Genomic DNA, 27,653 nt, shown 5'->3' on the forward strand with positions numbered 1-27,653 from the left:
ATTTTGTCATGTTGCAGCCTTATGCTAAAATGATTAAAATTATTTATTTTTTCACATCAATCTACACTCCATACCTCATAATGATAAAGCAAAAACAAGATTTACGATAACATCAATGTGTGCTTAGGGTCATTGTCCTGTTGGAAGGTGAACCTTTGGCCCAGTCTGAGGTCTTGAGCACTTTAAAGCAGGTTTTCATTACGGATATCTTTTGTATTTAGCTGCTTTCAGCTTTCCTTCAACCCTGACCAGTTCTCTGCTGCTGAAAAACACCCCCACAGCATGATGATAACACTTGAGGTGATGAGCAGTGCCTGAGGCCTGTGCCATGAAGGTCACTGAATGAACTAGGATTTGAACGTTTCAGGATTGGTTTCAGGTTGACAAATTTCCATGTTGCAGCTCATCAACATTCTCTGTCAACTCAGACTTCGATCCTTACTTTAAAATTAGTTTACCCGCTCATGCACATGAATGAGTGACGTCTGGAGCGCACAACCAATCGTGTGAGAGAACGTGATTCAGTTCTCGCGAGAGACACGGCAGGATTGACATCTGCTGAAAGCTGATGGTTATGCAAATAAGAATTTAAATAAATTTAAACTGTGCTCAAGACATTGTTATTATATATATATATTTAATAATATCACACGAGCAAGAGTGCGATATGGCCCTACATCAGCTCTGCTGTGATTCTGCCGCAGGCCTCAGTTTGTTGTGTCTCAGCTGCGAAGAGCCTTTGAAATTTTTCATTTAAAGGGGTCATATAATGCCATTTTTGTACAAGTTAATATGAATCTTTAGGCTCTAAATGAAAACTTTGTAATATACTTTAATTAAAAATCCTCATTAGTATTTTAAGAAAACACTAATTTTACCTGCTCAAAAACAGCTCTGTTTTCAGCACGCCGTTTCAGTGCATATGACTTTAAATGATAATGAGCTTTGGTCACCCCGCCTCTCCGTTGCCTATACGAAAGCAAAAATAAGTGATCAGATAACATCAATTAGAGTATTAATAGTCTTGAATCATATGCATTTGCAAGATGTAAACAGTATTTTGCCAGTATTGTGTTACCATTCATCTTCATGCAGTTATAACTGTTTTTTTTTACATTACTTCTTAATCAGTAACATACAAGTAAACCAGGTGTAACTTAGTGTTACCATGTTAACTGTAACACCTGCGTACACAGTTTTTAATAACACAATAACCATAACGCATTGTTCATTATAAACGTGGGATTATGAATTATATTGAGAACGTCGTAACGTTATGGAAAACATGCCGTAATGTACCCTGAGTGTAAACATTAGCCACATTCATTGTGAAGCGTGCAAGCGATTTGCAAAGATTAATATAAAGGTTAATAAAACGTTACACTTACTTCTTCTGGAGGTGCAGAGGGAATAAAAATAGTTGGTACCGAATCTTTTTTCAGCAGCAGCTTCTTAGCAAAACCAGCTTTATACTGACCCTCGTTTATAAAGCAGTCTGGTGAAAAATGATTCGCGCAAACATGAACGCATTGACGTTGCTCGTGGGGAATATTCCCATCGTAAACAAAACTCAGCCACTGCGTCTTCAGCGGTTCAGATTTAGGAACATCAAAATGACTGCTGTGTTCGTTATTACACCGAAGAACAGAACACCACAATCGCTTATAGGCGCCATTCTGCTCCAGTGTATCAACAATGATGACGGACTATGATTGACAGCTCGCTCACGAGCGAGGGCGGGTCTGTGTTGAAACACTGCTGTCAATCAACAATCCTGGGAGGGGCGTCCGACCACGGTCGAACGGCTCGATTTGAGGCAGGGGAAAATATATAAGGAGATTAAAACAAAAACACTGGATGGATTTTTATCATAATAGGATGGTTGTGTACAGAAACAGCCAACACACATTTCAGTACAATCAACTTGAAAAAGTGCATGTACCATTATATGACCCCTTTAAAGCTGTTTAAAACAATGTCCTCGCTTAAGTAATGTAATGGTAATGCGAGCGATCACGGAGTGCTGTTCTATGCAAACAATGACTAACGAATTCACTTTACGTCACCAACTGGCTCATATTACACACAAAAATTATCTTTTGCCACCAACATACCTAAGTTCAAAAATAAAGGCAGTAACTCCTAACAGATCTGCACTACAGTAACTCTTTAGTTTAGATTGGCATGAACACAGTGAGTGATACACACAGTGAAGTGTCCGAGTGCTGATCCTGTCAGATTATCAGTGCTCATGGAACGTCTCTTGTCCAATCAGATTTGAGGACCGGAAATATAAAACGCATTTACACTGCTCGAGAGTTAAAGAGCAACATGCAGGTTGGACACCCCTATATAGCATAGTGTATGTTGATGATAAAACAACTAGATTTTCTGAACTGGAGTAATATATATTTAGCCATTAACGATATTTTGAGATAAATTGTGATAAAATAACTTCCGCGTCTATAAAGCACTAACCGGAAGTGACGATGGGCGAGGGAGTCTGGTCAAGTTCAAGCTCAGGTTACAATGGATGCGAATGAAGAAACCGAGTTCTCATGTGTAGACGAACATGCCTATGATGGCCCACAGGCCTATAATTATGAGCAAATTAAGAGTTAAAATAATTAAAAGTAAGACTTACTCTGCTAAGTTTTCGTTTTCGTTGCACAGAATGTCTGCTAACGTTAGCACTTTGTCCTCCAGTCCAGCCCGCGCCAAAATCCGGTGTAAACTTTGACGGTGGACTTGATTCCATCGAGTGCACCGAGGGAACAGCATCAGTAATCAGCCTCACGTGGTCCTTACTTCGAAATCCCATCCGAGACTCCAACAAATCTCCAGGTCGATAATTCTCCGGAGTGAAATGTGCGCCACAAACGACCGAGTGTGTGGTAACAGACGCGGCAGTTAAGTCTGCTCTCTTCACCTGCACAAAACGCACTCAAGACCGAAAAGCCTTGTTTTTTCTAGAAGGAAAATGATGGACACGATGTCCTGACAGGCTGGAATTCGTGCAACCAGCACAAACACAATAATTTACCATTATGGCTTCTCTAAAACTCAATCTAAAACTTTCTGTCTCTCACTACTACCCTAACTACATCAACACCCACAATGAGAGCTGACCGCAAGCTCTTTTGTTTGCCTCGCCCTACGTCATATGACGCGTTGATAGCGGGAAAGGCGTATTCCAGAGCCTAGCACATTTTCATCAAAATATCTACATCAAATGAGATTTCATTAGTAATTTCTACATATGTGTTTTTAAAAGACCTCTGCAGACAATATAAAGTATTAATTCAGTTATAAATTCAACCTGCATGTTGCTCTTTAAGCATGAAATCATGAAGACTTAAAACACATGTTTTACACAGAACAAGGGATAACTAAAATTATGAAGCAATTAAAGACATTTTTAAAAGAAGAAGAAACAGTGGCTGCTAGGAGAGTTCAAGAGAACTGCTGCAAACAAATACTTAATGTGGTAAATATATATATATATATATATATATATATATATATATATATATATATATATATATATATACACAGTATCTCACAAATTCACACCCGAGACCTTGTAACACTAACGAGTCACATGACACCGGGGAGGAAAAATGGCTAATTGGGCCCAATTTGGACATTTTCACTTAGGGGTGTACTCACTTTTGTTGCCAGCGGTTTAGACATTAATGGCTGTGTGTTTAGAGGGGACAGCAAATTTACACTGTTATACAAGCTGTACACTCACTACTTTACATTGTAGCAAAGTGTCATTTCTTCAGTGTTGTCACATGAAAATATATAATCAAATATTTACAAAAATGTGAGGGGTGTACACTTATACAGCCCTAATAAATATACATACATACACAACAGTTAGATATGATCCTCAAATCTGATTGGATGAGAGACTGGTCTCACACCATCAGCACTTGGACGCTTCACTGTGTGCATCATCCTTCTTCTGTTTGTGCCATTCTAAGTGTAAGAACAGTGCATATGTGTTCAGAGATATTTTTTTTATATTTAATTTTGTGACATTACATATTTTAGCCAGCAGGTGGAGGCAAAGGCCATTCTTTGTGTGTAATATGAGCCCATTGGTGATGTGAAGTGAGTCAGCTTCACTCAGTGTTTATATTCAACAGCACTGTGTGATCGCTCATATTTCTACTACACTACTAAAGTTAGGAAATAGCTTTAAACAGCTTTAAAGTAACATCTACAGCATTAAGGCTCATCAAAGCTGAGACACACAACAGACTGATTAATTACACAAACTCAAGGTGCTTACCACTTAGCCGAGTTTCCACATTGGAGAGGACAATATGGCAGAGGACATTGCGGTTTCTAAAGTGACACTTGCGCACCGGCTACCGTGAAATAGGGAGGAATACACCCACTTGGACACTTTTTTCCAATGACTAACTGACAACAGCATCATCAACAGGTGATTGCACATGCTCCATCTCTCTCTCTCTCTCTCTCTCTCTCTCTCTCTCTCTCTCTCTCTCTCTCTCTCTCACACACATAATTTACATACATTCTTGTTTCTCCAATAGCATGTTAGAAACAGTCCAAGCTGTGAAGTTTTTGAGAGGCTTGGTCGCATCATTTGTTTTGAACCAGCAAAGGCAGATTCTGATCCATCGCGTAAGAAAGTATTTCCATGCACAAATGTGTTTTTTGTGTCAGTACTCCCTTTTCCAAAAAAAAAAAATTGTATTTACTTGTTCATTGCACTGTTGTATAAAAGCAATATCACACTTGCAATCTTGCTATATGGCCCTAAATCAGCACTGCTGTAATTACCTACAGCACTACCAAATCACAGCAGTGCTGATGTAGGGCCATATCGCACTCTTGCACATAACCTGTGATAACCTGTGAAATAACAACAGAAGGTTGTTTTAATATTTAAGTAATATCACACGAGCAAGAGCGCGCCAGCTGAGTGCCTTAGGTAAACACAGCGGTGCTGATTTAGGGACATATAGCACGATTGCGAGTGTAATTATTGCTTATATACAACAGTTCAATGAACAAGTACATTTAAAAAAAAATTGGAAAAACGAGTACGGTCATAAAAACGCATTTGTACATGGAACTACTTTCTTACGAGACGAATCAGAATCTGCCGTTGCTGGTTCAAAACAAATGATGTGACCAAGTTAGTAATTCAAAAAGTTCACTTCAGAAATAATATCAGGGCTTGTGCTGTTTCTAAAAAGTCTTTGGATAAACAAGGATAGATGGATGGATGTGTGTGTGTGTGTGTGTGTGAGAGAGAGAGAGAGAGAGAGAGAGAGAGAGATGGAGCATGTGCAATCACCTATTGCCACACCCAATCAGAGATGCTGTCAGCTTTCTGAAGGTGAGCTTTCTCAGTGGAAAATAGACATCCAAGCGGGGGTATTCCTCTCTATTTCGGGTGATGCCTTTCCATGTCACACCTTCAGTGCTCATGGAACGTCTCTCGTCCAATCAGATTCGAGGACCGGAACTAAATGTGGTGTATATATATATATTAGTATTATTCAAAACAACCTTCTGTTATTATTTCTTTTAACACAAATTATGTTGCTCCATCAATATTTAATAAAAGTAATTTCATTCTTAAATCTTGAGACACTTTGTGACCAGAAAAAAGGTCATTTTCCTTTTTACCCTAAAATAATATATATACTGTTCACAATTAAAACCAAATTAGTATTTGGACACTTTCTAGTTGTCAAACGTTGGTGGAACATGTCCATGGTTAATGTTTTGAACTACACATGTGAACTAAAGGTGAACTGACTTCGCTAATAATTACTTTGACAGCAGATTGCTAAAAGTTATTGCAAAAGTGAAGTGTCATCTTTTTTGGGAAATAGACAGAATTTATAATGCAATGACTCTCACACATGTTTAAATGAGAGCTTTTGGGGCACCTGTATGTGTGTGTTAACTATCATACAGTCTTACAACACTGACATCTGCTGGTGAGTCAGAGCTGCAACAATGTTACTGGTGATGGTTTGATACCCATTACATTTTACATGTGAAATATTGAGCTTATATATTAATATAATCTTAAAATTGTGTCTTAACCACAACTCTAAATTAATAAAAATTAATTGTTGTGTTCCAAAAATTCTCCATATTAGAGAGCCATCAATACCATCCATCCTTCCATCCTAAACGCTGACTTGCTGTTTTAAATATAGTACCAGTATCTCTATATATTTAGAGATATCTCTATATTATTAAAAAGCAATAATAATGCATCTACACTTTAATTAATTTACAATCAAAATTCACAAATCATTAAATGTATTATACTTTCAGCTTGTGATGGCATTTAAATTTCTCAAACTATCTTAGACTGTGTACTTTACACCATATAACATGGTTCTTTACACACAAGTGAACACAGGCACATAAAAGTAATTTTAGGTAAAACATCTCCATCCAGTGATGTTGTAATTGGTTCCTAATGGTCTTGTAACATAGCTGTAGGTTTGCTGTGTGTGTTTGTTTTGGCTGTGATAACAGCATGTTTTGAAGATCTCACTGACCTGTGGCCAGTTGTATTTGGAGAGCAGCCAGGACAGCTTTTAAGGAAATAAAACTGGTGGCAGGAGGAGACTCACATGGGAACATTTTAGTCTGTTTACAGTTCTTCCTGTTACACTGTGGCCCCAAAACGTATTTGGGCACTTGAGCCAAACATAAAATGGATTTCATTGCATAGATAACAAAACATCATAAACAAGTGGCATTTAAAAACATGATACCCTTTCTTTTCCAGACCTAATATGTACTTTCCTAAGCCATTTTATGAATGACTTTTGCACAACTGCTGTCAATGTGGTTAATAATGGATGTATGAAGTCTTCTGAAGTTCACACAGATATCCTAGCAAAGTAGCCTCAGTTGTGGTTCATTGTATGTTCCACTAACATTTAACAATATGAAAGTGTCCAAATCCTTAAAGGAGTATTCTGGGTTCAATAAAAGTGGAGATCAGTCGACAGATTCTGTGGCATAATGTTAATTACTACAAAAATCAGTTAAAACATGTCCCTCCTTTCATTAAAAATAAAATAAAAAAAATCTGGGTCAAACTGAGACACTTACAATGGAAGTGAAAGGAGGCCATAAACGTTACAATACTGTTTCAAAAGTATAGACACAAGATGTAAACAACGCACTTTAAAGTGATTTTGTGTGATAAAATTGGTTTCTTTCCTTTTCTATGTAAAGTTATAGCCAGTTTTACAATTGTGTTGCCGTGACAACGTAATGCCATAAATCCTGTGATCCCAAAAACAACTTTACAGCTCAATTAATACACGAGTATAAGTGCTTTTATAAAATTATAAGTTTCACATTTCAACTTTCAAACCCTTAAAAAATTGTCCTCCCTTCACTTCCATAATTGAAGGGTCTCATTGTAACCTCGATTTTTATTTAAAAAAAAATAATTTAAGAAAAGGAGGGATGAGACGAAAAAAAATTTTGTTGTAATATTTTTTGTAGTAATCAATATTTTGCCACACATCTTGTTCTGAACCCGGAATATTCCTTCAAAATTGAACATAATTATTTTATAATTTAAAAGAGAACAGATTTCTTTTTCCAAAATCTTTTTCCTATTTTTAGAAACAGAATATTTATATATATATATATAATGTATGTATAAATTATCTCTAGGACTATAATTCACAGTATTTTTTAATGGTTATTCTAATTAGATTCATACAATTTATGATTCAAAGCGTTTTCTGTTTTACTATAAAATAATGACTGTAATACAACAGGTTTTATTTATATCAACATGAATTATAGGCAGCACGCCAAAAACCATATATGTATTTATATGGTGTATGAATACTTTAATCATTATTTTTATCATTTTAATAAGAATGGATTTATATAATTATTAATTATATATCACCAGCTTAATATACAGTATTGTAAAATAAATAATTTGTATAAAAAATATTACATTTTTTTTAAATTAGGTTCCTTTGTCTTTAAGAAAACATAATTTGTTTTTACTTTCTTTTTATTTTGCGATAAATAAACGTTTATTTTTTTATTTATTTTTTACGGACAGTTTCTGGGGCCACTGTTTTAGAAATGTCCATTGTACTGGTTTGGAGTGTAACTTCTGAGATTTGCAAAACTTCTGACTTTTTCCAAAAGGGAAAAATGTATAACAATTATTTTATACTGTAGAGAACTTCTATAGTTTTATTTTCTGCACACACTGTTCATGTTGTTTCAAACGTGAGTGGAGAAAAAAGATGTTGAAATGTATCTCTCACTGACGCACTGAAGGTTACTCTATTAATCTATCCGTCTACACTGTAGACTCTACAGCAATGCAAGCTGCCTGGAACCCGCCAGTGGGTGGGCGTAACCAATATAGGTCTGCACATTTATGTTCCTCGGGGGTTGTTAGGACTCCTGGAGTTGTTATAAGGTTGTACATGTTCCTCAGGAGCTATTCTCCTGGACTGACAAATTATATATCCTTGGAGATTACAAACTTGGACTGAGGAACACAATGAACGAGGAGCGGATGGAGAACGGAATAGACTCCGATGACGACCTTCAACTCAAGGAGATACCCGATTACCTGATAGACAGAAGAAGAGCCAAGTCCTTACCTGCGTTTTCCGAGCAGGTGAACCTTTACCACCAAATCTCTCAGGACTGCAGGAAACGCGTAAAATTCGCGGATGCGCTCGGGTTAAATCTAGCCAGCGTGAGGCACTTCAGCACCAGCGAAGATCCCCAGATTCCTGCCCAAGCGTTCTCCAGGCTGAAAAGTTTTTCTCTTAATCACGACCGAGACTTCATGGGTGACTTGTGCGTAAACCTCAAGACAAATATGACACAGGAGCGCCTGGTACCTGCTTTCAAGATGCCCGTGGACTCCGGTGACTTGGAGACGCGGCTCAAGCGCTGTTGCGTCGCGTTGGAAAGCGTCACGTACACGCAGTTTGATGTGTGTGGGATCGTAAGAGCGATGAGCACGAGTAACACGAGAGAAGTTGGTGTCAGGTATACTTTCAACGACTGGCTGTCTTCCGTGGACGCTCAAGCCATTCTGATGCCCACCGAGCACAAAACGCACGGAGAGCGTTTCTCCTTCACCGTGTACACGCCTCCCTTCTTGGATCCGAGCGCATCTGTTCATTTCGCTGTGTACATGAAGGATGATAACTGTGAATCCTGGGATAACAATGATGGACTGAACTATTCAATTAAGAGACTGCAGCTTTTATAAAGTGAGATTGTCATGCGCTTTTACACACTGGCACGCTGCTTCGATGCTTTGGTGTGTTTGACCTTAGAAATGATAGACACACACACACACACACACACACACAATCATGAAGTTTTATACCTGACTGTGCCTTAAAGGCATAGTTCACCCTAAAATGTAAATTCTGTCATCATTTACTCACCCTCCTGTCCTTCCAAACCCACACGACTTTCTTTTTTCTATGAAACATAAAAGGACATGTTTAGCAAAACGTCTCCACTGCTCTGTTCCACACAAAGGCAAATGAAGTATTATAAAATGGGTCCATGTGTCTTATGTAGGATTAAACCAAGTATTCTCAACCCTATGATGCAGAGGAATATTTTCAGCAAATACCAACTAATAGCAAATAACAATTTTGGTCTTCACCTTACAAAAAGCAATAATCTATTGCTTCACAAGAATCAGAATAAAGTGCACAAGTTCTATGTACTACTTTTATGTCACTTATTTTTTTTTTTTTTTGAGCTTTCAGCCTCAGTCTCCATTCACTTTCATTGTAAGGAAAAGAGCACCTTATCACTCAAAAAAATGATTTACCCAATTCGGAGTTGGCCCAGTAAGCTAGCCTTAATGGAAAATGCTGACCACCTTCCGTTTCAAGTGCATTTCAGAAAGGATGGAGAATATTCCTAACATGTGCAAGGGATCACAAACATCGAAAGAACTACATCCCTTTGGCTGGACTCAAAGGAACTTCTGTTGGGGGGAAGCACTGAAGGTGTGTGGACACCTAATGTATTTGTTAGTTTTCTTCTTTATATTGACATTCAAAAATAAACCCACCCTGAAAATATTTATTGGAATTAAATGACAACCAGCCCTCGTCTCTACAAATATATATATATATATATATTGGCTTTGATGCTGATGCAATACTTTGAAAAATGGAGGAGAAAAGAGTTTAGAAAGAAATATGGAACTTTAGTTCACTGAAATAGGCCTGATGCATCACTGTAATTAATTGTGGGTGTTTTAGTTTTTGAGAGCAAACAGTCCATATATTTTAAAGGAGGTGAAGTTATGAAGTTACCTCTAATGTCAACAGCAAGTAGCATATCTGACCCTTACATTACTAAACACATAATCAAATGTACATTATTAACTGTCTAAATAGAGCAAATGAATTTCATCTGACTTAAATACAAAGATTTAAGATGTTAAAACAACATAATGGTATGCAAACTGATATTTTAAACTGGCTTCAAAAATCACTGCTTTGAACTGGTCTATTTTACAGTAAATCTCCCTCAAAGCAAAGAGAACAATTAGTGTGCATTCATGTTTACATTTTGTTTGAGATTTTGCGACTACCTGTCAAATACTTTGAGCCAGAATATCTCCAAATGAAATATCCAATAAAAAGCGTTACTTTAATTCTCATGAACACTGTAATGATTAATGCAAAGTTGCCTGTGTCAAAAGTATGTGCCTCATGAATAAATGTAAATTTGCATGCATAATTTTATTTTGATCTCACCATCTCTGTTTACATGATGCAGTTATAACTGGGCCACATATTAGACGATGAACAAACATGCTTTAGCAAAACTGTTTGCTTTTCTATGCACAACCTCCCACTCTTTTTATCATCAATGATTGAAAAATAACAGAATTAGTTATTTTAAAACAATCAAATCAATGTGGATGATACACAGATTAGAAACGGCTTAGAAATTACTATATAGAGCAGTGCATTTTCCCAGCTGCTTCAGGACCCAGATTTTATATTACGAATGAAGTGGCAACCTAACACGGTACCAGAATTGTTTAATGTACAATTTTACAATGCTTAAAATCAAACATTAAATGTATTAACATTACAATGAACTGCACAGACCAAATAATACAACAGCTGGCTGCCTGATGTGGTCAGAACAACCTTGAGCTGACCCCCCACACCACAATCATCATCCTGACTAGCACTGTGGCAGCAGTGGAGTCATTATGGTTCCTGGGCTTTAAACATCTCTCAATACCTGAAGTGGGACACCCACATAGACTCCATTGAGAAGAAGGCTCAGCAGAGGTTGTACTTCCTTCAGCTGAGGAAGCTCAACCTGCCACAGGAGCTGCTGACACAGTTCTACTCGGCCGTCATTGAGTCTGTTCTGTGTACATCTATAACTGTCTGGTTTAGTTCAGCCACTAAATCAGACAGAAGGAAACTACAACGGACAGTCAGGACTGCTGAGAGGACTGTTGGTGCCCACCTGCCCACCATCTGACTGCAAGTCTGCAGAGTGAGGAAACATACTGGTAGACTCACTCTGTAACCTACACACCCTGCCCACTCCTCCTTTGAGCTGTTGCCCTCTGGCCGGCGCTACAGAGCACTGAGTGCCAGGACATCCAGGCACAAAAACAGTTTTTATCCTCAGGCCATTTTCCACATGAACAATTAAACTGCCTCAGGACCCCCATAGTGCAATAATGTAAATACAATTAAATTATGTGAATTTACATGTGCACATGTAAATTCACATATTTAATTTAATAAATGTACATACTCCTATATTGCACATACATTACCACTTGCCTCTTTACATACGCCATTCTGTTATAGGCCCTATTATTTGTATGTCTATTTATATTCTTACCTTGTTTTCTATCCTGTGTCTCACTGTAATGTTCTGTGTGCACTTGTTTCTCCTATCACCTATTCTGATTCTGATAATATGCAAAATTATTAACATGAAAACCCCAAAACTGAGCTGAAGAGCCACTTGTGTCGCTTCTATTTAATAGTGTAATTTTGGACTCTCAAAATGTACAGACGTTTGGCCAGAACTGGGCAAAAGAGGGATCTTCTACTTAGGTTTTTATTGGTGGTTGGCAAACCAGTTTAGAAGTGCTTTACCACCACATACTGGACAGGAGTGTGGATCAGAAGATTTGGCAGGATGTGGGGAAGGGGAAAAACAAATAAGAAAAAGAAAAAAACAGGGATCTTTGAAGTGGCAGTCTTAAATACAGGAAGTGCTAATTGGGCTGTACCAACTGCCTACTTCATCAAGGGGGAGTGGGGATTATGCAGTTGTTACTTTGTATATTTATTAATATTTGAGTTTGATTTTTGAATATTGTTGGGCTTAGTTTAAGTAATGTTTATTTTAGAAAATAGGCAAGCCCGTTTTTTTGTTCTTGTGTATTTAGTGAATGTGCTGGTGTTTTATTCCCTCTGTTTGTTTGTAATTGGTCTGATCAGCCAATATATTTTTGTATTTGTTCTTGTTCTGGAGAGAGTTTTTTTTTTGTAAAACAAACAGAAAAAAAGTGTTTATTCCAATTTTTGTAATCACAACTGGCATTTAATGTAACAAGTCAATTGATTTCTTTAACAAACCTATATCTATTCAAACATTTTTATAATGATGCTGCCACCTTTCTAAGATTATATTTGGCCTGTATTTTTGTCACAAATCATAGTTGAAAACTGTAATTTTGATTCCCTCAACAAAACAATGGATTATTCAGTAAATCAGGATCCATGTCTTTAAATATTTTGGCTTTGATCATTTATTTTTACCTTTAACCACAAAAAAAAAAAAATAAACATGCCACAAATGTCATAATGACACACTAGCCATATTAACAACTGACAAATTACTTTGAGTCTGTTCTGTGTACATCTATAACTGTCTGGTTTAGTTCAGCCACTAAATCAGACAGAAGGAAACTACAACGGACAGTCAGGACTGCTGAGAGACTGTTGGTGCCCACCTGCCCACCATCTGACTGCAAGTCTGCAGAGTGAGGAAACATACTGGTAGAATCACTCTGTAACCTACACACCCTGCCATGTCTTTAAATATTTTGGCTTTGATCATTTATTTTTACCTTTAACCACAAAAAAAAATAAACATGCCAGAATGTCATAATGACGCACTAGCCATATTAACAACTGACAAATTACTTTGCAACAAAATAGCATAGAGTTTGATTGGATTTACAGCTTTTGACATCAACAACAAAAAGGAAGCCTTTTCTCCTCCCTATTAAAAGTTGATAAGCCTTTAGATTTAGGTTAGTTGCATTTTATTGTTGTATTGAGCACAGTTTTTTTCTGCTGTCTGCAATCCTCTCAGAACAGAACTGCAACCGTTGTTGACAACCACTGATACACATCAAGCAATGCTGTTCAGATATCCAATAATAAAACTCAGACAAAGAAATGTAATTGCCATACATTTATTATAACATTATTACCAAACAAATGGAAAAAAAAAAAAAAAAAAAAATGCATATGTACATTTTATGTATCAGTTCATGGCACACTGCATCTTAAATGACTGTAAACAAGGAAAGTGGATGGTAAATCCATTCTAAAGTCATGAAGGACTACATCACCCTTATGACTGGCCAGCCTCCATCCAGATAAATCTGTTTGAAAAGGGCACATGAAGAATGGACAGAAGACCCTCAAATAAGACAACCACAAATCCAAGAGCAGTCCTTGATAGTCAGAGAACACTAGACCATCATTACTAAACTACATCAAACAGTCTTCTTATCTCCATGTTCAATGATGGTCTTCTGGATCTCGTACATCTTCCCTATGGACACCTGTGGAAAAATGGAAAGAGATCAACATTTCTGGAGCTGCCAAAGTTAACACAAATTTGAAGCAGGTGTGTTTCATGTAAAAATAGTTCCTCTCATTTTAGCTTAAAGGGATAAACAGACCAATGGCAGATGAGGGAAACCTGTTTGAAAATGATCAATGTTTTGCAACTCCGTTCAGTGACAGTACTAGTGGTGCAGAAATTACACCATTAAAATAAAAACTGACCATCAATGTTAAAGACGATTCTTGGTTATGACTTAAACAGAAAATGATTGGTGGGGTGTTCATGGCACTAGAAACACACAGCTGAATAGCAGATATACACGTAATTATGGCAGTGAGGTGCTCTGAAGTCCAAAGGACATTTTGTAATCTTTATTTGTCCATGTTTTCAGGTCAAGCCCTGAAAGTGGCCAAATCAATATTGAACAGAGAGTCAAGCCAGAATGATCCTTCATGATGTGCGAGGACACATTGTATATGAGAACTGCATGTGCTGTGTACAACAAAAGTTCAGGTGTTCAGTCCATCAAGAGAAGATGTGGACGCAACATTTTTGGAACAAGCTATGACCTTTGAGAGGACCGACTTTACACCACAATAAAGCCTAAAATAAAGTGTTTGGCTACTATGGATTTGGTAAAGAGCTTCAGTTTAATGAAACATCTCGTCCAATGTGGGTGATGGGTACTTTATGTTGAAATTTGTTGTCGGCTTTTACAGTTTTATCTAGAAAGCAGTGTGGTTTGGGGTGGATTGACAGCCGGGATTTTCCCGGTTGGCCTATGTGCTGCTATAGACTGATCTCACTGTGAAATCAGAAAGTTGACTTTTTTTTCACTAAAATTGGTCCGCATTAACCAAATTTTGAAACACTGCCTCCATTGGCCTAAGCGGTAAGTGTTGTTGGGCATATGAGCGTGTGTGAGCTCCATTTTTACGTTGAAATGTCCACAGAAGGGCACCAAAACAGAGTGGTGAAGATATTTTCAGCTGTACAGGTTGTAATAAAGTGAAGAGGAACACATACATTATTTCACCCCCCAACCCAAACCCCAAACCTAACGATCAGTGGAGTAAAAATTTAATGTTAGATGGAAATGTGCAACCTCTGAATCGTGCACATAATTTATTATGCTTTTTTTTTTACTTGACACCATCTTAAAAAATGCAGTGCTGGAAAACAGAGTCAAGGTTTACATACAGTAAGCAATGGAAAAACATTGTGGCCTGATGCAAAAGCATGCTCGGTTTGAAGGGTGGTGCAGAAAAACTGCATCAAAATAATTGACATGACTCTCAGAAATTGTGCAAATACTGTACCCACAAAGTGAAGCTGTTGGTTTAACTATACTTCACAGCTTTAGAGTGGTATTATTCCACTGCGAGTGATCGTGGAGTGAGATGATGCCAATGTTCTCGTCAAGGTGTTTTGTGCATGAATGAATCCTAATTTGAGTGTTTTTAGCAGTTCTGATGCTCATTGCCACCTACTGCCGTAAATATGTAATGTCGCAGATATAAAACAAAATCTCCACATCAAGCACTGGCCATACACTGTATATCAGCACTCTTGGAATGCGCCTCTTTGTCCAATCAGATTTGAGAACTGAAACAAACAGTTGAATAACTTGAAACAGCTGCTGCAACGAATGCCTAAACACAGGAAACATTCAAGCAGGTTCTTTGTTATCCTCACCCAGTTCTGCCAAAAATAAAATGCCCAGAAACAGAGAAATGGCCCATGCCATGTGAGCTTTGATTTATCTGCAGAAGCATAATCTTTTCCTCCTTAATCACCTGCGAGTTAAATTGGTTGACACCGTGCCAAACGACTCCAGCTAAACTCCTGCGGTTCACACTCTCCTCAACAGCACTGCTGAAGCTTCACCTGCTCTATATTTAGTTTTTGACCGATGTTTCGGCTAAACACGACACCGGCTGCACTATTAAAGACGTTTCAAAAAGTGTCAAGAAAGTCATCCGTTATGAAGACACTTTGGAATGTGCCACAATTTGCCTGCTGGGGGAGAAAGTCAGGGTGGAGGATAAGAGGAAAAGATGCAAGGTTGGCGGAGGGGATGCACGTGTTCATTTTTCATAGTGATGGCTCAGCAAAGAGGAACATTAAGATCCATTTCGGAGCATGGGTGGCCCTCTATAAATACGCCCTGCATCCCTGTGACACAGACCATCTGTCAACTTCAGCTTCTCTCCCTGTGTCTCCTGTCTTTAACCGCTCTTTAAAAAGAGACACACTGGGCATTGACGCAGCCATGCACAGCATCCTGAGGGAGCACAGCCACATGACTGATAGGATGGTGAGGGAGCAAAGTGCATTATGGTCTAGGTGGCATCCTGAGGAGTCAAGTGGCCATCTTGTATTAGTTTAGTGAAGTATTTAGTAAAAAATATAGTCAGACTGATTCTAAACAGTGTCGTGCTCTCAAGTTGGTGTGAACTAAACGACTATATAAATCTTTTTTTGGCAACATTTTTGCTGGTTGGAGAATGACATTTACCAAAGAATAGATTGCTTTCAAACCATTAAAGGTATATGCACCAAACAGCTGCTTGAAGATTCTTCTAAATGTCTTTATTTTGATCCACAGAAGAAAGAAAGTCATATGGGTAAGTAACCAAAGTTACCAAAAAATAACCAAAGAAAACTGATGAGAATTTCATTACGTGCACATGCATTTAGTGATAATTTGTTTCAAGATATTTGTGTGCATTTTGTGCAAATTCGAGCTTAAAGGTATAGTTCACCCATAAATGAAAATTCTCTCATCATTTTCTCACCCTCATGCAATCCCAGATGTGTAAGACTTTCTTCCTTCTTCTGAACACATACAAAGATTTTTAGAAGAATATCTCAGCTCATTAGGTCCACATAATGCCTGAGAGGCATTGCCATATAATAAAAGAGGTCGAACATAAAGCAATCACCTGGTGCAACTGTTTAAAACATGCACATTAGGACCAGTTGTCATTACTGATAGAACGGACGACTAATTTTAAGTGGCTCTGATTGGCCATTGCCGTTTCATTGCTCAACAGACATGTCTGTGATTCGTTAGAATACTCAACCGCTGCAAAAACATGCTGTAAACATGTCATTAATTTTAGTAAAACCTATGATTATGAGGCACCAAATGATTCATGAATCAACAAAAATGTATGAGGTATCATACTGTACAAAAATATAACAAAAATTATTTTGCCAACAAATATCTTACAACCCCAATCCCGAAAAAGCTAGGACAGTATGGAAAGTGCTAATAAATGCAAAAAGGAGTGATATGTACATTCTATTCTCCCAGTAATATATTGAAAGAAACACCATCACATTATTTATTATTTGAGCAGTAAAGTTGTTTAAATTGCAATTTTTACTGTCATTTTTAGGGTTTTAGGATTTGTTGACATTATATCATCATGGCAACAAAGCTGTAAAATTGGCTAAAAGTTTACACAGAAAAGGTTAGCAAGTGATTTTATCACTCTAAAAGTATGTAAACACACATATTGTTTATGTCTTGTGTCTCTATACCTTAGAAATTAAGTGCCTCGCTGTGACACCGATTTTTGCAGATTACTGCAGGCAGGTCAATCTAGCACATGCACTCTCTGCTTACGCAGCCATGCACTTGTAATGCAGGCATTATATGTTATGGCGTTATCCTGTTGAAAATACTGGGACATCTCTGGAAAAGACAGCGTCTGGATGGCAGCATATGTTGGTCCAAGACGCGTACATATTTTTCTGCATTAATGGTGCCCTCACAGATGTGAAAGTTACTGAATTCATGCTAATGTTTACCAACAGACAGGGACTGAAGTGGTTGTCATAATGAATCAGCTGCTCAAATAGTATTTTCAACATAGCAATATCTACATTTTGTTTACGTAACAAACATTCACAAAATTCCCAAATAAACTAGACTTGATAGGACTTATTTTACTACTCCACTGACTGCAGCCGCCTACTCTCATCTACATTCAAGAAGAGGCATTTGGCAGCTCAAACGAGCCTGCTATGGCGGCACGCAAACACGGCAATCACGTTCATGATCGCATCTTATCTATTATAATCAATGATGATAAACATCTAAAAAACACTTGCATCTGCTGTGAAGTGTACGGTGACAACACGCATTAAAGAACTGACACTACCGTCGTAATATATTTGACCATTGCCATAATGTGCATTATATTCAAATTTCCTTAAGTTATAACAAATAGTATTCAATTTAAGATAGTTACATTTACTTTGGAGGGATCAATATACAAAAAAAAAAAAAAAAAAAAAAAAGACAAAGAAAAAACAATAACTAAAATATTTAGTCACTGTGCATTTTACAGAGCATTAGACAAAACAGTTAGTTAATAGATAAGATAAACATACTCTACTCTACTGCTATGCTACTGTCACACTACTTAAAATTGTTAAATGACTCCCCTACACTGGTTCACAAGGCTGCTTTTACGGTTCATAAGTTCACAGTTCACCCCCTCGCCCCGGCCCAACAGGTCTCTTTTCAAATTATATTATTTGGTTCCAAATTGTACAATGGCATCATCAAGGCGAGTAATAGTGAATCTCAGTAACAACTCAGGAGTGCAGCTGGAGCCTTTTATTTTTCTTAAATCAAATACTATGCCTCTGGTTTCACCATCAACCTTAACACAAACAGATAAAACCTGGCTTCTGTTTGTAGTGGATGCACTACAAGAGATGTATAAAATGCAAGCAGCTCATGCGTAAATTTAGGCAGCAATGAGATATGTCTCATACTACAACAGGCAATTATAAAGTGAACAATAGCGGGTCACATTTCCGCAAGTTAGGCCGGATCGCTTTCATGCCAAAGGCCCATGAACAGTTCCCCAGACAACAGTTTTCAAAACAACTGATGTCAATCAAACTCTGAAGTCAAACAGACTCTGATCTACATTGAAAGCACCCTTGACTCACAGTAAGTGACCCAAAATTTAAATTATTGTTGTTTCAATGGTTTAAGTAAGGTATAAAAGGCCTGGTTCTGTACCAAAAACTATATTGTCACATTAATACTGTCCTTTACATGGCATTGACAAAGAAGTGAAAACAATTGTGTGGAGTTGGCAGCATTTCACCATGTCCTCTGCCAAAGCTGGAGATGCTCTTGACTGTCCTCAGGAGGAGTTTGTGCTTTGCCATCACAGCTCTCTCTGTTTCGCCTGACATCAGCAGGGCATGCAGGGTGCATCGCACTCCAGGGAGGCACCTGTTCAAACTCACCCAGAACAGACAATGTCCCTAACCATCATCACTATTTGACCAGGCACTTCGAGCCCAAATGACCTCAAAACTACATCTGTGTAACCTTGTGCAGGAATCAAAAATGTCTAAACAGACTGATCTGAAAAATGAGCAGATTATGTGACAGTGAACAGTGACAATCCTTCTTAATTCCATCCCATGAATCCTAAGTGAAGTAAATGCCAGAGTTGGAGTCTGTGGTCTAGATCTGAGTCTTATTTTAAGGTGGTCGCACACCGGACGAGAAGTGCCATGCCACATCACGGCTTGGACAGGACTCTTCATACACACAAAACTTAGCACAGATTGTATACGACAGACAAACGCTTTTGGACATTGGTTCTACAATTAGACATCGTAAACCTGACTTCAAATTCCTCAATGCCGACCCGCTGTTTACAAACACGCCAGCGGAGCCCTTTGTCTGGGCTGCCCGGCCGCGGAAACGCAGAAGGAAAAGGGGAAAAAGAGCCGGCGTTCTCAGAGTAAGACGTCGTGCAAATCGACCCCCGCTACCCATTATACTACTGGCAAATGTTCAGTCTCTGGACAACAAGCTCTGCGAGCTGAGAGCGCGGATCTCTTTCCAATAAGAGACTGGTGCGTTATTTGCCTTTCAGAAACCTGGCTGGCTGCGGAGATTCCAGACTCTCCGTGCACCGAGCAGACAGAGCGAAAGACCTCTCAGGTAAAAGCAGAGGTGGTGGTGTATGTTTTATGATCAACAAATCATGGTGTGAACTTTAAACTTTCAGACAAGATTGTCAAGCTATCATCAAAGTTCAATTTAGTTCAATGTTTTATATCTGGAGTCTCAGAGACCCCAAATAGAAGTAATGTAATTTGTTACTGAAGGACAGTTAAATGCCTGTTATCAAGTTTGAATTTTTTTTTAAGTTTTGTTATGAAATTCTGTTTATAATCAGTACTCACAAGATTAGGAAAAATCATGAAGTATCAACCTGATGCTTCAATTTTAAATATGTTTTTCAATAATGATAATGATGGTCTTGGTTTAGGGATTTTGGAAAATCCAAACATTTTTGTCAAGTCAACATAAATGGAATAAATTTTCACTATAAAAAATTATTTGACTGTTGTACACACTGAATAATTTACCTGCCCTTAAAAAGACTGGAAGAGTTTTTGGCATGAGCCAGGATGAAGATCAAGCCAGCAAAGTCATGTAGCCTTTCTCTTCGTAAGGGGATTGATTAGAAACAACCAGATATCGTTTGAGGTGGATAGAAAAAGAATACTGGTGCTGGCAGAGCAGCCCATTCGAAGTTTAGGGAGAGAATACACAGCAGATCTGTCAGAAAAACACATGGCAGGGTTGGTTCTGATGTGTGAGGTGAGAGTGAGAGTGAGATCACTGCAGTGGCAGTGGGAAGGATGGACTCAAAGACCTACAGTTACATCTGGAAGTGGCTGGGCTTGCCGTGTTGTCGGTCAGATGTAGCAATGTTTGGAATAAATGCCTTACAACTGCCATTGAAGTCCATCAACCTGGGTTCCAAGCTTGAGAAGACCAAGCTGTTCTCAGAACAGAGGGATTCAACAGACCAGTCAGTGATGACTTGTTAAGCCCAGGTCTGAACAGGCTGTGCCTGGAAGGCATAGGAGGTTGTAAACAGGGCGGTTTCAAGACTGAAGCAACAAGAGATTGCTGGAAGAATCCAATCAGGTAAAACAGGACTTGGATGGGGATGGCTTCCAAACTGTGGTCAGCAGCCTCTAAAAACAGAAGAAAGTCATGGTAGTGACAGAAGTAACGAAGACGGAAGAGGAAGGGTATGATCAGCCAGCCAGCAGCAGCGGCAAGGGCACAAGACAGTATGGGAAGGTGCATCTAATAGAAGAAGCTCAAATATGCTGATCTGGCCACCGAGTGCAGGGAAAATGGATGGAGGGCTGCCACTTACCCAGGGAGGCTGGGTGTCAAGGGTTTATTGGAACATCAATTGATCAGCATTGAAGAAGTCTCTGAAGGAAATGGCAGAAAAAGGGAGCAGAAAATGAAGCAGAAAAAGGGAGCTTCTGGCTTTGGTTAAGAAGAAAGGATGAAAAGTGGGTTGTGCAGTAGTGAGAAAGTAGGAATAGGGAACAATCTGTAGTGAGGTGGCATGCAGAAGAGGAAAGGGGTGGGGATGAATTATTTCCACTGACCCACTTATTCCTTATCCGGGGGTTTCTGGAGAGGGATTGAGTAGGTGAGTGAAACCAGGCCAAGCTAGATATTGGAGGGGCGGCTGACGCAGTCTCGAGGCTCGCCTCTCACGTTGCTCTCCTACATAATCTGTTGGAACCACCAGGAGTGGAAACATTCGTGATAGGTGGCTCCCTGATGATGACCCTGTAGTTGAACCGGCAGAGGTGCGGCATGCAGTAATGCCTAGCAGGTTTAGACATTTACATTTCTGAGAAGTGCCTGCATTTGTGGCAAAACGTTAGGATATAGATTAAATACTATCTGCCTATTGGGTTTTATTTAAGTTAGAGGTACTTATTAAATGGGACAAAAGAGGTTTGTTTCTAAATTATATCTCAAGGATTCCAAACATAAAACATTATAAATCAATCTCAACAGATCATGAGGGTCAAAAATAATTCCCAAGGATTATTGTGGCTACTCAGCCAAAATACATTTAGCAATAAATGCAGTACTTTTTTCAGTTTCAGTTCAGTAAAATGGACGTGCTTTCTCAAAGGTTCCTCGGAGAACGACAGCATCTACAGTACACAGCATAAATGAGTACATCCATCATAAAGTTATATTTATATTTCTAAATGATTACTATTAAAATTCATGTGAAGATGACAAAACTGAAATGCATTAAACATACACTTAATAATAAAATTGTCATCATTATCTGTAAAATAAATTAGTCAGCTTTGCTTAAAGGTGCCATATGTAAAATTTGTGAACTGCTTGAAAAGCAACTTAAAAATGAGCCCTTCCTGGACTTCCTATGTTGCCTATTAAAGCCTGTAGACTGATTTCCATGCAAAGGGAGCGGGTCACATTTGCCGGGAGAATCCAAAGGATGTGATGTTTATGCGTGCTCCTGAGAGCCTTGCCTTTTTTTTAATTATCTACTGAATCCCATCTGGCTATGCAGGAATGTGATCGTGGTCAAGCAACTACTAGAGTGAACATCGGCAGGGCATTTGATTCATGGAGAGACCTTCGTACAGTTTTGGGGATCAAAACTGACACCGAATTGGTGTTCTTATTGGACAGGTAAGCTTACATAACTGCAAATCATGTGAAATATAGTGCCATAAGTATTGATCTGTGTAATTTTAGCTAACTTGATCTTACCTGCTAACGCTGACGAATTGCAAGGTACCTTGCTTCGTAACTTTCAATAATTTCAAAGATCTTCTCTTTATACTAAAAGTCAGGATAATGTCAATGTTAATCTGTAATTATTCAGCAAGATAAACTACAATAATACATGAAATGAATGAAAGACAATGTTCAAAATAATGCAAAAAACCCATTCATTAGTGTAACGTAACTTGGTTAAACAGAAAATATATACATTCTATTATTATAAAACAATAGCGCATCGATATATGAAAATGACAGTTGTAATGTAATCACATTAATACTGAACTGTGTCAACATATTTATATTGTAAAGTCTATTTTAGAAACAGTTACTGTCATCATCCACCAAATTTAGCTAACAGCTATTGATAAAGCTGGCTAGCTAGCTAACACCGACATTGACTGCATTTATAGGATAGCCTATGTATCATGCAAAGAAAAGTGACATTACATTAAATTTAAACTTCATCAAACTTCCATAGTCAGATCTATATCCACACTTTGTTTTATCCCTGTTCCAGCACTGGAGAGTCAAATATAATATTCAGTCTCAAAGTTTCTAGTAAAACAATCATAAATGTAACTTTATCTATGCATTTGTCAGCATGATGCTGGTGAATCACATTCAGCCTCTTCGTTTTGGTCGATGCTCGTGTCCCTATGGAGTGTGTGTGCGCACGATCATGAGCAACAGGTAGCTGGTTGCAGTTCACTTAATGGCCACAGGTATCATTAATAACAAAGGTTTCTGAATCTTACATACTGCACCTTTAAGTAAAGGGTTGCAAAAATGAGCACACCCTTGAATAAATTAAAATAGTGTGCAATATTTTAGTACTTAGCTTGTCCTCCATAACTTCTAAATACCTCAGCCTTCTTGACATCAAGTGTACAAGTTCATGACATATAGTCACGTCTTTAATGGGGAGTGATGTGTGACTTGCATACCACAGGTGCTCAAATAAGGTTGAGGTTGGGTGACATACTATCTTGTTTATCCATTGGAATGCAGCAGAGGTTTGGAATAATGTTTAAGGTCATTGACATTTAAAAAAAGTGCCCGACAGCCTAGGGTGGGGAGAGAGGGTCACATCATCTTTTATAAAATTTTGCTTAACATCTGTGAATTCATGATGCCATTGATGAAGTACAATTCATCCACACCTTCAGCACTCATAAATACCCATATAAGAACTTTACCACCACTGCACATTACTGTGGTTAACATGCATTTTGGATTCCCAAAAAAAATAAAACAATTTGGCTCATGAGACCAGCTTATAGATTCTCAAATGGTCAGCACTTTTATTAGTATGGGCCTTGGCAAAGGCTAAACAAGTTTTTTTTATGCTTTGGGTTCAGCAGTGCCTTCATGCATTGATGACAACCATGCATTCCACTTCTTTGCAGAGTGTGTCTTAATGTATGAGATTAAACAGTCACACGGTCATTCAGCTTCCCACAGCTTTTGCCAGCTCTGAGGCATTTCAGGAATCTTGTCACAAGTCCATCCTTTTTCCAACTTTTACACTTTAACCAACTATGTCTGAATTTGTTAGGTTTCAGAGAGGGTGTACTTGTATATGCTGTGTACAGTATATTTGTGCTCGCAACTGGTGTGGTAAAAGATGTTTCCACAGTATTTTTCTCTATTTCAGTTAACTAAAATCTGACATCCAGGTCTGGTCTGGGTCATGGGAGAGCTGGTATTGGTCTCAGACTAAGGGGGTCTGAAATTGATCTGGGTCTTAGCTCCAAAATGCACATGCATAATGCAATAATGCAATAATGCAAGATATTTCCAAGTATGTTAGTCGAGAGCTTGGCTTCATTAAATTCCCACACATTTGTAATGGCTCCTTGGAGGTAGGCAGCATCCTTATGCATGCTCCCAGTCGGTGGGGTGGCAGATGTTTTCACAGCATTTTAAAAGAAAGCACAACAGCTGCCTGTGTGTCAAGACTGGGGGATTCTGGGGGCCTGGGTACCTGAGCGAGTATTGAAGCCGACTACCACCCCTGGAGTCACAAGTTCGATTCCAAGGTGTGCCGAGTGACACCAGCCAAGTCTACTAAGCAACAAAATTGGCCCGGTTGCTAGGGAGGGTAGAATCACATGGGATAACCTCCTCGTGAATGCTATAATGTGTTTCTCACTCTCGGTGGGGCTCGTGCCGAGTTGTGCGTGGAGAATAGTGTGAAGCCTCCATATGCGCTATGTCTCTGAGATAATGCGCTCAACAAGCCACATGATAAAATGCGTGGATTGACTGTCTCAGATGCGGAGGCAACCAAGAGTCGTCCTCAGCCACCCAGATTGAGGCAAGTCACTTCGTCACCATGAGGACTTAGAGCGCATTGGGAATTTCAAATTGGGGAGAAAAAAAAAAAAAAGATTCTGGGAGATTACATACTGCTGTCATGAACAGTTGTGCTCCAAACCTAAATTACCACATGGCAGAAATACACATGCAGCTTTATGATGAATACTGCTTTACAACACTTGGAGCTACAGGTTAGTCTAATTTCTCTTTTTTGTACAGGGATACGTCAAAGCAATCATAGTTGGGCAAACAGAGATGAATGAATGGTTTCGCAAAGTAAAGGAGTACAGCATGTGGCCCTGTCCCAAATCTCACACTCCTCCTCAGAGTCCACACTTTGATGATGTATTGTTGCACAAGCGGTTTGGCAGGATTGTTTAAAAAATATAGCCACGAGACATGGGCATTATACATTTTTACACAATTTTAGTGTGATAAAATTGCTTACTATCCTTACTTGTATAAAGTCATATACACTTTTCATCTTCATTGCCATGAGGAAACAACACTGGTAATCCCTGAAAGCGATTTTATGACACTAAAATGAAGTTAACACGTATGACGTTCACATCTTGTGGCTGTATTTTTGAAACTGTGTGCATTTGAATGTTTATGGATAGGCCACAGTGAATTCCATTTTAAGTGCATTTCTGTAATCAATATTATGTCTGTCTATTGACCTTGTTTTTAACCTGAAATATTCCTTTAATGATATCTCAATTATTGTTTTTCCCAAAACAAATTGTATTAGGTTTATATACATATAATAACATGGCTGCCTATCTGTTTTAAGAAGGGGATCACAATGTTTGGGGGTCTTTGGCATTTAAAAGTTTGAAAACCCCAGCCCTACACTATGATCTGTCCTGTGACCAATGGGTTTAGCTCAACTATGCTCAGATACAGAGAAAACAAAGTGTAAAAACTGCATTAATTATGAAAATCTACACTAAAACCAAACAACTTGAAAGCCATTTTTTTCAGTTTCACTGTTGGCATAGTTACTGTATTTTGTTGATTTATGAGAAAATAGACATTTACAAACTTAGCTACCCTAGGACAATCAATTTTGGCACAAAACTCTTTAAAATATTTGTAAGAACTTGACAATTTGGTTGTAAACCTATTAAAAGGGTTTGTGTGTGGGAGTGCACAGCCTCAGGCTCTTGCAAAAACATCCACTAGAGAGCAGTGGTGTCTAAAACTATCCACCGCAAGCAAACGTGCACACAGGACAGTTCTGCTACTCCACTAGTGGTGGGCGTGGACCTGTGTGGGCGGGGAGAAGAGGAATGACGAATCTCTTAACCAATCCACATGCAGCAGGCACAGCCTCATGTTAATTGATGCGGCTGCAGCATGCACCCCATTGTTGGGATGTCACACTGCAGATTCCCAGACTCACACATGCACGCACACACAAAAGAGGTGTTATAAGTCTTGTTTTTTCTGTGGATCAACTGCAGACACTGCAGAAAAACTGTTGCAGCCATTACACTGGGAAATAAGAATGGAACACATACACACACACACATTGTTCACAATTCCTTGAGGGACTAGATTGTGACTACACTAAGTTCTTCAGTTAGCACTACAGATATAAAAATCTCACAGTGAAAGGTTAACGGCGGCGATGCACAGACAGGTGATAAATCGCACCCATTTCAAACTAGTGGCTGCAGGTACTGACCTCTAAAATTAAACACTTCAAAAGGAAAGATTTCTAGTTTTTAATGTTTGCTGGAAAATGTCTTGTGAAAGGCACAAAGAAAATAGAGTCAGAGACGAACAAAGATTTCAAAGTCAGGTCAAAATGACCACAAATTTTTTAAAATAACAAAGTAAACCAACACATCTACTATGCTATTAGCCTAGTTTCCACTTTTCATGTTATTTTGTTATCGACAAAGTGAAAATGAATAAAAAAAAAGTTTGGGAAATTTGACGTCTTTTGCCTGTTTCCATTCAAATGGCCTTTTATCGATACAAATTGTGTGTGTGATGATGTCATCCCTAAAAAACACTTTGTCAAATAAGTTTTGATTTATTGTAAAATAAATCTGCCCTTAAGCCGTTTCCATACAGAAATGTGTGTTTATCGCTAATGGGGTACCTTTCGTCTCCCAGATGTCCCTAATGTTTTTCCTCTGACGTTTTGGTAAAATGGGGAGAGTATTGAGACAATTGAAATTAGCCAGCTTACTGTCATTTTAATTTCACAAATAAAAGCAATCAGAAGAGGAGTTGCCCTTCTGATAGGACTGTAATATTGGTCCTGATGTTACGTCAATCGCAGGTTGACACCGGTTCCGACCCGAAAGCGAATCGTCATGGCCCTGTTCAAGCAGGCAACATGCTGGCAAAAGTAGTGGGGAAAACTTTCAGTCTTAGTATAAGGACCATCCATCGATGTGTATAAGCTATTAAAGAAAAATGTACGCAGTGTAATATCAGGATTTACGTATGATATATTCCTGATATTCAATATTTTGAACAATCATCTAATCTAAAGCATCGCCATCACAACTGAATTATGTCCCGCATATTTCTCCAACAACTTTTAATGACCAACTGAACTTGATTATCATCTAAAATTAATTTTAGCTTCAAAATGCAATTTACATTTTCTGAAGAAGCTCAGCAAACACAATCCGAGGTAGAGAGGGTTCGATTTTAAATATTTAAGTTTTAAAATGTTCAAAAGCTCATTTTCTGAAAGTGAACTCAGCATTGGACAAATAGTTCTGATAGTTTATAATCTTGCAGAACATTCTGAGAACATCATTCAGATGAC

The 27,653-nt window shown here is 38.4% G+C and overlaps 2 protein-coding genes across 4 annotated transcripts in view; both read right to left on the bottom strand.

Annotated features, from left to right (window-relative positions):
- The window catches only part of LOC127634957 (uncharacterized protein C18orf63), a 55,362-nt gene extending 46,025 nt beyond the window's left edge, over positions 1 to 9,337 (bottom strand). Inside the window, exons 1-2 of one of the 3 annotated variants that reach the window (XM_052114734.1) lie at positions 8,913 to 9,045; positions 879 to 969 (exon numbers count right to left, since the gene is read on the bottom strand). Coding sequence is in view for 1 of the 3 variants with exons in the window: in XM_052114732.1 (XP_051970692.1) it covers positions 8,913 to 9,199 (287 nt within the window). In the remaining 2 variants the exon portion in view is untranslated. Of the gene's footprint in view, positions 1 to 878; positions 970 to 1,388; positions 1,677 to 8,912 lie in introns of those variants that run through there. The other 2 variants (XM_052114733.1, XM_052114732.1) reach the window with 2 other exon arrangements.
- A 4,217-nt stretch (positions 9,338 to 13,554) lies between these two features.
- Positions 13,555 to 27,653, bottom strand: part of LOC127635293 (LYR motif-containing protein 4B) — a 76,173-nt gene continuing 62,074 nt past the window's right edge. Inside the window, exon 3 of the mRNA XM_052115210.1 lies at positions 13,555 to 13,894. Within this exon, the coding sequence (XP_051971170.1) occupies positions 13,826 to 13,894 (69 nt within the window). The 3' untranslated portion in view covers positions 13,555 to 13,825. The remainder of the gene's footprint in view (positions 13,895 to 27,653) is intronic.

The sequence above is a fragment of the Xyrauchen texanus genome, chromosome 42 (genome assembly GCF_025860055.1).
Source record: "Xyrauchen texanus isolate HMW12.3.18 chromosome 42, RBS_HiC_50CHRs, whole genome shotgun sequence".
NCBI classification, from domain to species: Eukaryota; Metazoa; Chordata; class Actinopteri; order Cypriniformes; family Catostomidae; genus Xyrauchen; species Xyrauchen texanus.